This window comes from Pristis pectinata, chromosome 8 (assembly GCF_009764475.1).
Source record: "Pristis pectinata isolate sPriPec2 chromosome 8, sPriPec2.1.pri, whole genome shotgun sequence".
NCBI lineage: Eukaryota > Metazoa > Chordata > Chondrichthyes > Rhinopristiformes > Pristidae > Pristis > Pristis pectinata.
Genome location: NC_067412.1, coordinates 59,714,184 through 59,731,614, shown reverse-complemented (window position 1 = coordinate 59,731,614; position 17,431 = coordinate 59,714,184). Strand labels below are relative to the sequence as shown.

The following is a 17,431-nucleotide window of genomic DNA, read 5'->3' as shown; positions in this document are numbered from 1 at the left end:
CCATCTAACAATGAAAGCCAACATTCCATTTGCCTTCTTGATAGCCTTTTGCACCTGCAAACCAACCTTTTCCAATTCATGCACAAGCACTCCTAAGTCCCTCTGCGCAACAGCATGCTGCAATCTTTTACAATTTAAATAATAATCTGATCTTCTATTTTTCCTTCCAAAGTGGCTGACCTTGCATTTACCAACATTGTACTCCATTCTGCCAGACCCTTGCCCACTCACTTAACCTATCTATATTTCTCTGCAGACTCTCTGCGTCCTCTGGACAATTTGCTTTTCAGTCAATTTAGTGTCATCAGCAAACTTAGATGTCCTACACTCAGTCCCCTCTTCCAAATCGTTAATGTATATCATGAACAATTGTAGGCCCAGCACCGACCCCTGTGGCACCCTACTCAGCACTGATTGCCAACCAGAGAAACACCTATTTATCCCAACTCTCTGCCTTCCATTGGTTAATCAATCCTCTATCCATGCTAATACATTACCCTCAACTCCATGCATTCTTATCTTATGGATAAGTCTTTTATGCAGCATCTTATCGAATGCCTTCTGGAAATCCAAGTATACAACATCCACCTGTTTCCCTCTATCCACTGCACTCATTATATCCTCAGAACTTCAGTAAGTTTGTCAACTTTTTTGTCAATACCAACTTTTACCAATGCATCATAGAAAGCATCCTATCTGGGTGTATCACGGCTTGGTACAGAAACTGCAGATAGTTGTGGACACAGCCCAATGCATGACGGACACCAGCCTCCCCTCCTTGGACTCTGTCTTTATCTCTCGTTGTCTTGGTGAAACAGCCAGCATAATCAAAGACCCCACCCACCCGGGACATTCTCTTTTCTCTCCTCTTCCATCAGGTAGAAGATACAGGAGCCTGAGGGCACGTACCACCAGACTTAAGGACAGCTTCTACCCCACTGTGATAAGACTATTGAACAGTTCCCTTATACAATGAGATGCCTTGTTGTGACCTTGCACCTTATTGCACTGCACTTTCTCTGTAGCTGTGACACTTTAGTCTGTACTGTTATTGTTTTTACCTGTACTACATCAATGCACTCTGTACTAACTCAATGTAACTGCACTGTGTTATGAATTGACCTGTACGATCAGTATGCAAGACAAGATTTTCACTGTACCTCGGTACAAGTGACAATAATATACCAATACCAGGCAGGACCTGCCCTTCCTGAATCCATGATGTGTCTGCCTGATGGAACCATTTCTATCCAGATGTCTTGCTATTTCTTCCATAACGATAGCTTCAAGCATTTTTCCAACTACAGATGTTGCGCTAACTGGCCTATAGTTACCTGCCTTTTGCCTCCATCCTTTTTTAAACAGTGGGGTGATATTCACTGTCTTCCAATCTGCTGGGACGTGCCCAGAATCCAGAGAATGTTTGTAAATTATCACAAACATCTTTACTATGAGTTCCACCATTTCGTTCAGTACCCTGGGATGCTTTCCATCAGGACCAGGGGATTTATTTACCTTCAGGCCCGCAAATTTTCTCTTTAGTGATAGCGATTGTATCGAGGTCCTCACCTCCTATTGCATCCATAACGTCTCTCTTTGCCATGTTAGACATGTCCGCAACCATGAAGACAGACACAAAATAGTCGTTCAAGGCCTCGGCCATTTCCACATTACCCAATATTAATCCCCCTCCTTCTTGTCTTCCAAGGGACTTGTGTTCACTTTAGCCACCCACCCTTTTCTGCCTTATATAATTATATAAACTTTTATTATCTGGTTTAATATTTTGTGCTAGTTTACTTTCATAGCCTATCTTCCCTTTCTTTATTGCTTGCTTCGTGGTTCTTTGTTGCTTTTTAAAGTTTTCCCAATCTTCCAGTTTCCCACTACTCTTGGCGACTTTGTATGCATGAGCTTTTAGTTTGATGCCTTCCTTTATTTCCTTAGTTATCCAAGGCTGGCTCTCCCTGCCCTTATTGCCCTTGATTTTAACTGGAATATTTTTTTGTTGAGCACAGTGGAAAAATCTCTTTGAAAGCCTTCCACTGTTCCTCAACTGTTCCACCATATAGCCTGTGTTCCCAGTATGTGCGAGCCAACTCCTCCCTCATCCCGTTATAGTCTTCCTTGTTTAGACATAATACACTGGTTTTAAATTGAACTGTTGAACCCTCCATTTCTATGAGAAATTCAATCATACCATGATCACTCTTTCCAAGAGGATCCCCACCTACAAGATCATTAATTTTACCTGTCTCATTGCACAAGACCAGGCCTAAGATGGCATGTTCCCTTGTAGGTTCAGTAACCTGCTGTTCAAGAAAGCCATCAGGGATGCATTCTATGAAGTCCTCCTCAAGACTGCCTCGACCAACTTGATACACCCAATCTTTGTGGTAGTTACACTCCCCCATGACAACTGTTGTTCCATTCTAACATGCTTCCACCCTGGCAGCACATTCCTATCACCCCTGACACCACTCTCTGTATAAAAAAAAAACTTGCCCCACACATCTCCTTTGAACTTACCCCTCTCACCTGAAATGCATGCCATCTAGTATTGGACTTCTTGACCCTGGGAGAAAGATATCGGTTATCTTCTCTGTCTATTGCCAATCTCTAATGTCCTCTGGGATATCCTGCTCTTCTCAGATGAGTGTGATGAGATCGTGGATTTGTGACTGAAGCTCTTTACCGTTAGGTCTGAGGACTTCCATGTGTATTACCAAATTACCTGTTTGGTTGAAACAAATTCATTTGCCTTATGATTCAGTATCAGGACTACTGCTATAGTTTCTGATTTATGTAAATGACCTGGATTCAACAACCAAAAGCAAAATGGCGAAGTGTGCAGATAATAAAAAAAACTAGGAGGATTAGCAGAATTTGCATAAACATCTTGCAAAAAGTACAGGTAATGGTGGAGGAAAGTTAAGACAGACAAATGTTGTTCAAGGAATATAAGAAGGAAAATGGGCAACAGCTGCCCTCTATGGACAATGGGAATGGCATGGCTAATGAAGCTGCAGTAGGCACTATTATTAGTTCTTAAACTCAGTGTGGTAGAAAAGTGTAGATCCAATAATCTGAAGGACAACAAGAAGGAAAGTGCAGTCGAAGCCAAAGATCAAATCAGCCATGACCTTATGGAACGGAGCAGGATAGGGAGGCTACATTGTCTATTCATCACATTTTTGTGTTCTTATAAAGCCAGCATTATGACACGTTGATGCAAAGATGCATATTTAATTCATAGGAGGTGATAATAAAATTTTTGGAGTACCACAATAGAGGTACAGCATAAGAATGGAGAATCTTGAACATCTTGTGTTCTGAAAGAAAATTTAAGAGGTGACCTTGAGAAGAAAGTCCAAAGAATTACTTTAAATAAAGAGCAAGACAATAAGACAGCAGATTCCAATGATTGAAAGGCTATAACTTTAATAGAACAGCAAAAAAATACTGTATTTGAAAACTGCGTTTAATAACAGAAAGTGATAGAAATGCTCAACATGTCAGGCAGCACCTGTAGAATGAAGAACAGAGTTAATATTTCAAGTTGATGACCTTTTCTTAATTTTGGTGAAAGGTAATCTCTTTTTCACCGGTGGAGTAAAGAATAAATAAAGATAGGTAGGGCATCAGTCACGCAGGCTACTTTGTTCTGGATGGTGTCATATTTCTTGAGAATTGTTGGAGCTGTACTCATCCAGGCCAAGTGGCATGTGTTCTGTCATACTTTTCACTTGTGTCTTCTGGATTTTGGAAAGGTTTTGGGATGTCAGGACATGTTTTAATATAATGATATGATTATTTTTATTTTTTTAATTTTTTTTTCAATTTTAACAGTTTTTAAATATCCTTCAATGGCACTAGTGTCTCAATTCCTCCTGAAATCTTCGGAGGGACAGCATACCATGTGTACCTTCCAGCACCCCTCCACTCAGCACCAACAATGTAAAGATGGTGCTGAATGAAAAACAATGTGTCTTGGGCCATTTTTACTCTGCAGTTGTCACACCAGCATTGTCCTGGTTTATATCCAAGGTTGTCACCTACCTAATTTTTGAGTTTATTCAGTCACTTTGCCTCAGACTTTTTGTTTCTTGAAGTCACTTACAAATTATGCTTTCATATTTTGCATCACTTTCCTTGAAGTTTTGGACATGGGTTAAGGAGTTTCAATGTGGAAGTTAAATAATTATTTAAACATCTAAATATTGTTGAACTACATGAACCTAATTTTAATTAATGCATATTTGTTCAGGCACCTCTTGGTATTCACTGTTCTGAAGTATGTCTTTTATATGTCAACACTTTTTCAGTTCCACTGGTTGTTAATGAATTGTCCTCCCCAGCTTTGACATTCTTTTACACCGATGAGTATGTGAGATAACACCTCATCCAGATTTGATGTATCTTCTCAATACAACTTAAATAGTTGCTTGCAATTACTTTGGAGTGTAAGATTCATGTTCATAACACTTCAAAATTTGGATGTGGGTGTTTGTGAGTGTTTCCCTGCAGCTGATTTGAAAAACTATTTATACTGCAGAAACAGTTTTTATTGGTTGCAAATCTGCACGTCACACATTTGAAGTTTAGATATGAAACAGTTTACTTCGATTGCATTTTCATGGGAAACACATCAAATGTATTACTATTTGAATTGCTTGAGACTGGCTGAATGTAACTACGAGATAGTGATGGTACATTCCAGAACTTGCCTGATATCAAAGCTTCTCTCTGAGAGTCTGCATTGCTACCTTCATCACTAAGCACACCCTGTAACTTATGACTATCTCCATTTGTTAAAGGGATGAATCAACAACTGTGTTGTTTTTCTCATATATATTATTATTAATAGACTTTTCTTATATTTTTCTTTATAAAAAGGAAGCATTAAAGGAAAACATTAAGAAGAGGGAAACAGAAGAAAAGATCAAGAGAGCAAAGTTGGCTAAGGAGAAAGCAGAAAGAGAGAAGCTGGAAAGGCAACAGAAGAAGAAACAATTAATTGATATGAACAAAGGTAATTTTTTGGTGATAATAATATCACAGCACATTTGAAGCAGAAAATACCAGATATTGCTGATGTCCCTTTGGCTACAGCCCATTATGCCTGTGTCACTCTGAATGCTGGAATTTATCCTTTACATATCCAATCAGACATTAACACTGCATTAAGCATGACAGTACTCATTCTTTTTCCACCCCTATGGCATTGTTGCAGCATCTTGAGCTTCTAAGATGTATTCACTTCCTGGCCCTACTCAGATCTTCTGTTGTAATACAGTGCAGCCACAGGTGAATTGGGAGCTTGTGACCAGAGATGAGCGATTATTTTTAGACTGTCTTTCTTTAAAAAACTGCACAATTTTTGCATCAAATCTTGCCACATAATAAGTCTGGACTTATCACAGAATATCTAAATGCAACAAATTATTCACTCAAATGATTCATTCCTCATCCTCACTCCTTGGTTTGGAGTTCCACTTGATTCACTATATTCCTAACACCAGTCCATAAATCAGTGCAGTAGAAGCAAATACCAAACTCCATGTGACTTCTATTCACCTCACTGACAATATTGCTTTGAACAAAATAGGTGGTTATTTACATATTGTCCAGTTATTGATCAGATATGGTTTGTGCTAAATGTTCTAAAGGTATTTCATTTCTAGTCAAATATGCAGTTGATTCGTATTCTGTGCTTAGACATCTTGATGATCATCAACCAATACAATCTATAATGAAACTCTGCACTGGAGTTGTGCAAGTAACATAAGAACATCAGAGGTTGGAGCAGGAGTGGGCCATATGGTCCCTCAAGCCATTTCTGGCATTCAGTGTGATTATGTTGACCTCAACTCCACTTTCCAATCTGCTTTTCATAACCCTTGATCCCATGTATTCCAAAAGTCTGGCTCTTTTAATTCTAAATATATTCACTGACCGCCTCCTCAGCTCTCTGAGATAGATAATTCAAAAGATTCACAAACCTCTGAATGAAGAAGTTCCTCTTTATCTCCTACTAACCTCCTAAATAGATTGATCAAAGAAATTTCAATGTAACAAAGTACCAAGATTGTATTCTACACCAGTTTAATAAAGCTACTGTTCTTACATAATCCCATGCATTTCAATCAAATTGATTACTGTTTTTACTGGACTTTAGAAACAAATTCCTCTCCTTTTCTTCTTGCTGGTATTTTCTTTTTCCTACAGCAGTGACTCATTCTACAAATTCTGGTAACCCTCGGGTATATTTTCCAATTAGCATTTCTTTCATGTTTAGCCCCAGAGATGGTTGGCTGTTTTGCTGTGAATAGTTATTGAAGAATGATTAGAGCCCAGAATCATTGCTGATTTTTTTTTTCTCTCTTTTGATGCTGATTCCTGTTTCATTGGGCTGGAGAGTGCTCAGCCCAGATGGTCCTTGCACTTGCACCCCAGCCTTGCAGGAATCTCTCGGTCACACTCTCACTGCCAGTGTCCTCGAGGCATCACTACCATGGCCTCCTCTCAGGTGGAGAGATCCGCAAACTAATTTGCAGTGAGGTGTAATGGATAGAAGACCAGTGGCAAGGGGTATTCATTCATGCAGAGGCTTTTGGTTAAAATTGCCTGGCACTAGGAATATAGTAAATCAAGTAAAATTTGCAAATGAGAAGTAAGGATGACCAGAGTCATTTCATGGTTGCTGAAATGCATTTAATCAAAATGTCCAAATATATTTCAAAATGAAATGATAAATTTATTTAAAAACACTTTCAGCTTTTGTAAATTCATTAATGATAGTTAAAGTGATAGTGAGAAACCACTGAGAACAACTACATTCAAATGATTGGGTTGTGCGGTTGCCTTGGTTATAGTGGGCATAAAGTAGAGGGGCTAGATTCTCAGTACATCCTACCTCTCCTTTCGGTACCCTTTGGAAATGGCCTGGACTTGATGCTGAGTCTGCACCTGGCAATCACTGCATTCCACATTGCAGTGTACAGCTGTGCAAGTCAGAATGCACTGACACATACACTGGACCCAGCTGAAATTTCAATATGGAAGTCTGGCTAAGCTGAGATTTGTGCCTTTAGTACATACTAAGACCTTATTCCATTAGGCTGACTTTATTCCTTGTGGTAAAAATATTGGAAGACTACATTTATCTATCCCTTTGTACCCCAAATCAAGGTATGTCTTCAGCATAAAAATATCAATTAGATTGAAATTATGTTTTGTCCCTATCGCATTGTTTCAGTGCTTTTCCTTTTGGTAATGATTTAATGCAGCATTTCCTATTGTGAAATGGATGGCAGCCCATTGATAATTTAGGGTGTGAGGCCATAATATTGAGCAATGGATTAAAGGTCTAAGGAGAGAAGCTGTAAGATACTTAATTAAAAACTACTTATGATAGAGGACACCAGAAATCGGTTTAGACTGGCAAAACAGTTAAATCTTTTGTTCTGTGTCTACTTTTGGAAAAATCTACATTTTTCCTCAGATCGCATTCTGATTTCCCTATAGAATTAAATATTCTGTTGTTTGAAATCTTTTGTTCAAATGTTCTATTGTTCAAAATCTACTTTTCAGCTTTTCTTCTTACTCCATATTTTGATTTCCCTACACATTTCAACGTTCTAATTAAAGCTTGCTCTCAAGTATATTCACATATACATATTAGGAGAATTTCACACCTATAGTTGCAGCTTACCCAAAGAATTCTATTTTTCTTTAGTACGACTAAAATACCTGTTCAAGTTTGTGAGAAATAGATTCTATTTTCACCTTATCACATTTGAAAGATGAAGAAAGTTTCTCAATTTAACAAAAAAATCATTTCAGAACTTTTAAAAGTTATTTTATTGCAGTACATCACTGAACGATCAATACGCCAATTTTACCAATTGTAGAAGACTTTTGGGCATAAATGCCATGAAACCAATAAAACAGTAGCCTTATGTTATTAACGCAGTTAGGATGAAGATGTCAAATGACTAAAATTGAGAACAGTTTATTAATTCAGGCTTCATAGTTCAAAATACACTGTTAATAGTGTAAAAAATATGAGTTACTGCAATACAGTGAAATCCTACATATATTTGGAAAAATAAACCAATATATGGAATACTGAGTTTAGTTCTGGTTTCCAAGGTATAGGAAGAATTTGATAGCACTGGAGATGGTGTAGAGGAGATTCACCAGGATGTTACCTGGGATGGAGTAGAGACGGGAAAAGCTAGGTCTGTTCTGGAGTGAAAGAAGTTAAGAGGAGACATGACTGAAGTATATAAAATTATGAGGGGCATTGATAGGGTAGCCTGCTGAAAACATTTCCCCATATCAAAAGTAGGTAAAACCAGATGACGTATATTTAAGGTGAGGAGGAACGACATTTAGAGGGGCATCTTCTTCACCCAGAGGTTAGTTAGTACCTGAAATGCACTGCCTGAGAAAGTGGTTGAAGCTGGGTCTCTGACAGTGTTTAAGAAGTATCCAGATGAGCTCTTGATTTACTAGGTAAATGAGTAGATCTGCAGAGAGCAGCATACAAGTTGCCATGCCCCTGTGCCATCTTGCTTGAAAGAAGGCTTTGGACCAGGTAATGGGATTAATATGGAAGGGTGCCCACCGGTTGGAGTGGATGAGTTGGGCCAAATGGCCTGTTTCCCTGCTGTACAATCCTATGATTCTGTGACTCCATATTGATAAGCAACTAACAAAAGGTAAACAGCTGCTTCATATCCTTGGCAGCTAAACGATTCCTTCCTCAACACTCATTAATAGTAACCAATTTGGCCTAAATTGCTATTGTTGTCACATCAGATGTAGAAAGTCTTAGTCATTCAGGAAAACCGAAGAATCTGAAGTGAAACAGGCTTATGTGAAAATTAAAAGTTGTGAACACAACCCCTTTTATAGACACCTATGCCAACTAACATACTAATGTTACAAGCAGTAATGGTTGTCCTCATTCTTTTGGTTTTATTAATTACGTTTCTACCTTTAATAATTTTTGGGGTTTTATCAGCTGTAAAGGATGCCTGTGGCAGTGAGAGGAGCTCCCATCCCGTCCTATCAACCTACAATTAGTAGTTTAAAGAGGTAAAAATACTATGAGAATCAATTACAAGATTACAAAATAGAACTTTTTCAGAAGTTAACCAAGTACTGCAGAATGCATTTTCTAATAATTCCATTGAATCCCAATAAAAGGCTCAAATAATATTTTCACTTTTTGCCAACATGTCATTTTTCAGTAATATAATGAACTTCATACAGTGCTGTAGAATTACAATGTGCTGGATGTTTGTTGCAGTGCATTGAAGAAAATCTAGATTGTACTTCATGAAGTTGAATTAATTTACTTTTACTTTACCGCTATTATTAATTGAAATAAAATTGTCATTTAGTTTGTTGATAATAGTGCTTCCTTCCCAATCTGCAGCCTTGACAACTCATGATATGTTCCTTTCATTCACTCTTTATCCCTCAAAGGTAACATTGATCTGTAATCTGCATCAATCTTGTTCCCTTAAAATAGAATATTGTCCCCAGGTACTTTAGCGTGGACAACAGAATTATTGCCAAGCCAAAGAAGATCATAAAAGGGTTAACTCATTTCCGGCCTCTCATACATCCCCTATTGCATTTTGACTATTCTTTTGGACACACATTCCCTTTTGTAAGTCAGATGCTTTGGTAATTGGTTTATTATTGTCACATGTACTGAGATATAGTGAAAAGCTTTTGTTTGCATGCCATCCAGGCAGATCATTCCATACATAAGTACATCTAGGTAGTACAAAAAAGCAAAACAAAAGAGAATGTAGAATATAGTGTTACAGATAAAGAGAAGGAGCAGTGCAAGTAGACAAATCGAGCTAATTCCACCCCACTACCAAAAATCGCAAACTCTCCCTCTCTCCTTTTAAACCTCTGACCAAAATGTTGATCATTCCATTTTATAAATCTTGTTTATTATATGATCATTGCTTTTGCCTCTGTGAAGTGTCTTCATTTTTTTAAATCTCTCCCAACAAGAATGAAACTGTAATTAGTATTTCATTGTTTGAAATCAGGAAGTGCAGTGTTGAGTGAGTTTATAATATGAAAAGAAAACTGACTGAAACAGGACCAGTGAGAGTTTTAATGCAGATTGCCTGATGGTGGCTCCATGTAAACAGACAAGGCAGAGCTCAAACCAATAAACACTAATCTTTTTTCCTTCACATGGCTAATTATGTTGCTAGAATAGAACTGTGCACATTATAGAGAAATGGTTTTGGAATGGTGATCCATCTCCGGCATAAAGCTTGCAATCTGGCATGGTTGAGAATGTTGTGATTCCTAAACATTTTTGTGGGATACATGTTCAAACAATTAATGACATTTGTCTGGAACTGGGGTTGCATCGCACCTTGTTTTTTTGCAGTTCAATGTCAGTAAGAAATCAATCATAGAAGAAAATTGTGAACTTGCTGCTTCAAAGTCTGCAGTTTTTTTTCTACATCCTTCTTGCATCTGACTCACTATTGCAGACGGGAATCTTGGCATGCCCAATGACCTCCAAGCCACCCTGAGATGCCGCTGATTGCACAGACCACTTATGCAGAAGTAGGCACTCATAACTCTTGTATTTGAAGGGAGCTGCCTGGCTGTGGAGGTTTTGTAGTGGGGCCTTCTTGATTCGATCTTTTTTAAGTGATATAATCCATTGTGGCAGCTGTTTCTCAGGTCTCTCAACAAACAACTTTCACCCAACCCTTCCCCACCACATTCTTGCATCCATTATCAACCTCCCTCCCCACAAGCACAGGTAAACTGTCCAAATCAACTCCCTATGTGCACCGCTGTGGCCTCGCCTTCTCCCTAACCTCAATCACCAATTGACCACCCAGTCTGCTCTCCTCCCAGTCCTACTCCATTCTTAACACCAACCTTTGGCTGGACCTCTGAACTACCAACATACAACCCAACACTTAATGCGATTTCCCACCCCTTCTTTGCCAGTGGATCACCTGGCCCAACCCTTTAACTGGTCCCTTGCAGCAACTTATTACTGATCCCCAGTAGTCAACCTCCCAATTCAACTCTACCTCACTCTCTCCAGGGTAGTTCCTCCCATCAGTCACCACCTTATTCCCCCCCTCCCTTAGACCTGAACCCAACCCAGAACAATAGTGCTTACATCGGAATGGCTCTTCATTTTTTTTGGCTTGTTCAGTTGCACACAATTGGGCCTTGTGCTGTTGAATTTTACATTGGTGGGCAGCCCTCACTGTTTCTGGCTCACCCTAAACAGGCTCCATCATGTATCCAAACAGACAGTATTCAGTTTCATTTCTGAATGTGTTCTCATTTTAAAGATTGAAGTGTTCACAAGGTTGATATTGAAATATTGTGACTATAGACAAATTTTTTCATGTCAATTTTATTCTTTAAGCCATCATTTAAACAGTTACTATTTTTCAAACACTGCTGCTGTCAAATTTAGCACTTACTTAAAGTTTCACTAAAAAGATCACTCAGTTGAAGTTCAAATTAATCCAAGCCCTTAGGTGCAGCTATGGTGAAACAAAATGTTATTTTCCTCCAATTATACATTCATCTGGTTGAGAGTCTATTTAATTAATGAACTTTCTTTTCCAAAGGCCATTTGATTTCTACCAATTTTTATTTTTTTCACCAATTTGTATTTTCACAGTAATAGATGTTAATGGCAAAACAAGAATTTGTGTAGTGCCATGGAATGTTTATAAATCATTTTGAACTATTTGAGTACTTTTCTCAGTATTCAGAGTTGTCACCTGCATGCCCTGATGCAGACAAGTGCAAGTTTGCATTACCTTATGAATGATTTCTGTGGCATAATCTGGAAACAGGTGCAAAGACTCTTCTAAGGTTTATTTTCCAGATCATTATTCTTGTCTTTTATTAAAGCTTTTCTCCAGGCATTACTGATGCATAAATCATCTGGAGTCTATGTAGCAAGCATTCATTAGTCATTTAGAGCAAGTTCCAGTTCTTTTTGAAATGAAAGGAAACAGTACCTCACTAATACATGCTTTCCGCCAACATGATGGTGATGACGGTTATCAGAAGCTGTGGTCCAGTCTGTCTCTTTTAATTCCAAACCATTTATCTTATACATACTGAATTGTGAAATATTGATGGTCTACTGTATACATGCCTCTTAAACATTGTTGTCTTGTTGCACATCTGCAGAGATGTGTTGCTTTCATGTTAACTTCTGAATTCCTGTGGGGGACGTGTAGAGATATATTTACTTCATTCGAGCATACAAATGTAGTCATGATCAAGTGCTTTTATCTCAGAAAGTAATAATGATTTAGCACATTGCATATAATTGAAAATAATAATTTAAACCCCTATCCCCTCTCTATATCAGTGTACTGGATTGATGAGTCTACCTGTCTGGTTTCAGTCCAGACATGTCAGGTGCAACATCAGAGCAGTGGGGATTTGAATTTTGATGTGTGCAGTTCCATTAAAAGCCATTTGTTTCATAGTTTCATAACTGGCACCTGAAGGTAAAACTTATCACTGAACTCCAATATTATAGTAAATTAGTTGTGTCATTTAAGTGTCAGATTTTCAATTGAAATGGCTGCAAGGTTGGAGCAAATTCCCATGTGTAGCAGGAGTGTAAACCCGGTTAAAGATAAGTCATGTCAAGTGATTCTTTTTTTTCCTGCTATGAAGCTGAATTTCAGAACAGACACTGAGTAATTCAGACTTTACAATATTCCACATTATGCTGCATTTTTCAATGTAATCATATCCTATGAAATAATTTGCTCAGGAATTGTCAGCTCTTCCTGAAGATCTCCAAAAGAAAGCTATTTCCCTTTAATTCCAATGGAAAAGCCATTCCTTTTGCTTCTATTTCCATACAAATTGTGTAAGAATAGTAGATATAGCAGGAGAATTAGCCCTTCAGCCACTTAACAAGGTCATGGCTAATCTTCCATACAAATACCATTCTCCTGCCCTATCCCCATATCCCTTGATTCTTCTAATATCCAGAAATTCACCAGTCTCACTTCTGAAACAATCAATGATTTGGCCTCCTTTGCCTTATGGAGTAGAGAATTCCAAAGATTCTCCCACGCTCTGAATGAAGAAGCTTCTCCTCATTTCAGTTCTAAATGACCAATCTCTTATTTTGAGACTGTGATCCGTGGTTCTAGATTCCTCAGCCAGGAGAAACATTTTACCCCTAAAGAATTTTGTATGTTTCAATGAGGTCACATCTCATTCTCTTCATATCTGGAGAATAAAGGCCTAGTGTACTCAATCTCTGCATGTATAATAGAGTGCCATCCCACGGACCAGTCTGGTGAATCTTCTCTGCATTCTCTCTGTAGCAAATATACTGTTAGGCAAAAGGTCCAAAATCATACATGACATTCTGGGTGGACTTACCAAGGCTCTGTACAATTGTGATAAGACATCCTTACTCTTGTACTCCGATCTCCTGGTAGTAAAGGTCAACATGCTGTTTGCCTTCCACTCGCTGCATCTGCAGGTTAGCTTTCAATGACTTCTACACAATGACTCCCAGGCCCCTTCAGGATATTAACATTTCCCAATCTTTCACCATTTAAAAGAAATGATTTTGTTTTACTCACGTGGACAACCTAACATTTTTTTCCAGATTGTAGCCATGCTGTTGCCCACTCACTCAGCTTGTGCGTATCCTCCTTAATCCTTTTTGCATCCTTATTCCTACTCATAATCCTTAGTGTCATCATCAGCAAACCAGAAAATGTTGATATAGATTATGAATAGTTGGAGCCCAAGCACCGATCCCAATTGTCTCCCACAGACAGTCAACCTCTTCTAGCTGTTAAGCAAATCTTAATCCACACTGGTATATCACCACCAATTCTATGTGCTCGAATTTTGTTTATCAGCCTCCTGGGTGGGATCTTTTTGTAAATCCAAATACACCATACCCGCTGTTACCCCCTCATCCACTCCCCAAAGAGCGCCCATAGATTAGTCAAACATAACTTCCATTTCATAAATCCATGTTGACTCTGCTCTATGATATCAAGCATCTTGATATCATATCCTCATTATGGATTTCAGCATTTTCCCAACTGTCAGTATTAGACTAATAGTCTGAGAGGTCCATGTTTTCTTTCATAAACAGTAGCATCACATTTGCTACCCTCCAAACTGCAGGGACCATTCCAGAATCTACAGTATTTTGCAAGATGGTAGCCTGAGCATCCACTATCTCCATGGCAAACACTTTCAAAACTCTAGATAATGATCTAGGTCCTCTTGGCTTTCAGGCTCATTAACTTCTCTAGTGTTATTTCTTTACAAATACTTTTTTTTCCAATACTAATTTACACAGGACCTTGTTTCTCCAATATTTCCGGAAGGTTTTTTTGTGCCACCTTCCTTGAAAGCAAACACAATGTGTTTGTTTAAATCCTCTGGCATTACCTCCTTCCCCATTATAAATTCTCCCATCTGTCTATAAGATCCCACATTTCCCTTCCTGGCCTTTTCTTTTCAACATAGCTATTAGAAACTCTTGAGTTTGTTTCTGTGTTTCTCATTGCTTTACTTTCTTATTCTATTTTCCCTTTATCGATTTCTTCATTATCCTTTGAATTCTAAAACATTCCCAGTCCTCAGTCTTGCTCAATTTTCAGGCAATTTTAATTTTCCTTAGGCTTAATACTAAAAATTATTTTTGTTGCTCAATACATGCATTCTCTTGGCCACATTCTATAATGCTGTGTGTTGTATCTGGGGAAGCATTATCCATGACATGTTGAAGACATTTAGTTCTACTTTGCCAATACTGTATGGTTTGATTAGCTCTGTGATGTTAGATTGTCTACTTGACATTGTCATTGATGAGTTTGAACTTCCCCTAATGGTAACCACTTGGTAGTTCAGAGTATAAAGGAACAAAAAATGGGACCATATCAGAAGTGTAATGATAATCAGGGGGACTTTTAATCTACATGTAGACAAGAAAGGTCAAATGAACAAAAAAAGCCTAGATGAATTCATGGTCTGTTTTTAGAATAGTTTCTTACATGGCATACTCTAGAGCCCACCAGAGAGCAGGCTATGGTATACAAAAGAAGAGGTAAATAAAACTGAGCGGCATAGATAGGGTAGATAGCTAGTGTCTGCTTCCCATAGTAGGGGTGTCTAAAACTAGAGGGCCTAGATTAAAGGTGAGAGGGAGGAGGTTTAAAGGGGATCTGAGGGTAAAATTTTCACCCAAAGAGTATTTGGAATGAGCTGCCAGAGGAGGTGGTGAGGCAGGAACAGTAACAACATTTGAGAGGCATCTTAACTGATACTTGAATGAGCAGGGCATAGAGAGATATGGAATTAATGCAGGCAAATGGGATTAGTATAGATGGGTATGATGGTTGGCATAGATACAGTGGGCTGAAGGGTCTGTTTTTATGCTGTACAACTCTCTGATTCTATTATAGAACTGGTATTTTGCTATGAGGGAGGATTCATTAATAAGCTCATCATAAAGGTGCCCCTATGTAGCTGCAATTCCAGTTGAATTTTTCACTTGGTTTGAGAGAGAGAAGAACGGGTCCAAGACTAGTATTTTAAATGAAGGCAAATATAAGCATGAAAGTGGAGTATGCTAAACTGACAAATGAGGTTAAGGGACTGGTCAATCAAGATACAGTGGCAAACATTCAAGGAGATCTTTCAGAACACATAGAATACATTTCAATGAGAAAGAAAAACTTTAAAAAAAACTTGAAGGATATAAATGCATAAAGATGGATAGCAGAAAATTGGACAGAATATAAAAAACAGCAAATGATGACTAAAAAAAATGTACAAAGAAGAAAAATTACCACAGAAGATAGTTTCTATGAATATTTAAGAGTTAACAAAGGTAAGTATTGGTTCCATAGAAAGTGAATCTGAGGAATAAATAATAGAATACAAGAAGATGAAAAGTGAATTAAACAGGTATTTACATCAATCTTCACCATGGACGATTACAAATAACATGACAGAAATAGCTGTAATTTGGGATTTGGAAGGGAAGAAGGAATTCAGTAAAACTACATCACCAGGACAGTTGTACGAAGCAATTTATTGAAGCTGTGGACTGACAATTCACCAGATCCTGTTAGGCTTCGTTCTAGGGTGTTAAATGAAGTGGCTGGATAGGTGGCTAATGCATTCATTTAATTTTCCAGATTCCATGATTTGGGGGAGTTTCCACCAGATCGGAAAATAGCAAATATAATTGTGTTATTCAAAAAGGGAGGGAGGGAGAACACAGGAAACTATAGGCCAGTTAATTTAATGTCTGTCAAAGGGAAAATGTCAGAAGTTAATATTAAAGACATTAGAGCAAGGCATTTAGAAAAGTGCAAAAGAATCAGGCAAAGTCAATGTATTTTTATGAATGGAAGTCATGTTTGATCAATTTATTGGAGTTTCTGAGGAGATATTATGCTTTAAACAAAGGAGCACCAGTGATGTACTGTACACAGGTTTCCAGAAGGCATTTGGTATGGTGTGGTGTCAAAGGTTCCCGTGGAAAATAAAAGCTCATGGTGTAGAAGGTAACATATTAACATGGATAGAAGATTGGTGAGGGTAACAAAAAAATGTAGTGTAAGCATAAGTGGGTCTATTTTCTGCTTGGCAAGGTGTAACAAGTAGTCTGCCACAGGAATTGATGTTGGAGCCTGAACTTTTTACAATTGAAGGCACTGCAGGTTTCCTGATGTCACAAAGATTGGCTGAATAATAAATTGTGAAGACAATAAAAAGAAACTGCAAAGTGATATAGATAGATTAAGGGCAAAGATCTGGCAGACGGAGGGATCGGATATCGCAGTGCATGATTTGCAAAATGCTAGTATGCAGTATGGCAAGTAATGAGGAAAACTAACAAAATATTATTGTCTATTGCAAAGAAAATTGATTATAAAACTAGGGAGTTATTCAGTTATATAGTGTATTGGTGAGAGCATATTCTGAGTAATGTGTACAGTATTGGTTTCCTTACTTAAGGAAGGATGTAGAGCAGTTCTGACAAGGTTTACTGATACTTCAAATGGTGGTTTATAGAGTAACTGGGTCGTACAGCACAGAAATAGGCCCTTCAGCCCACCTCATCCATGCTGGCCATGATGCCTATCTATGCTAATCCCATTTGCCCGCATTAGGCCCATGTCCCTCTGCTCCCTTCCTATCTAAGTATCTGTCCAAATGTCTTTTAAACATTGTAATTGTATCTGCCTCTGCCACCTCCTCTGGCAACTCATTCTATATAACCACTGCCCTCTGTGTGAAAACTTGCCCATCAAATCTCCTTTAAATTTCTTCCCTGCCACCTTATTCCTTTCCCTTGTAGTCTCAGACTCCCCCACCCAAGGAA

At 38.2% G+C, this 17,431-nt stretch overlaps 1 protein-coding gene across 1 annotated transcript in view; it reads left to right on the top strand.

Moving 5' to 3' along the window:
* diaph2 (diaphanous-related formin 2) overlaps positions 1-17,431 on the top strand; it is a 547,192-nt gene that overhangs the window by 435,631 nt on the left and 94,130 nt on the right. The window contains exon 26 of the mRNA XM_052020928.1: positions 4,897-5,032. Within this exon, the coding sequence (XP_051876888.1) occupies positions 4,897-5,032 (136 nt within the window). The remainder of the gene's footprint in view (positions 1-4,896; positions 5,033-17,431) is intronic.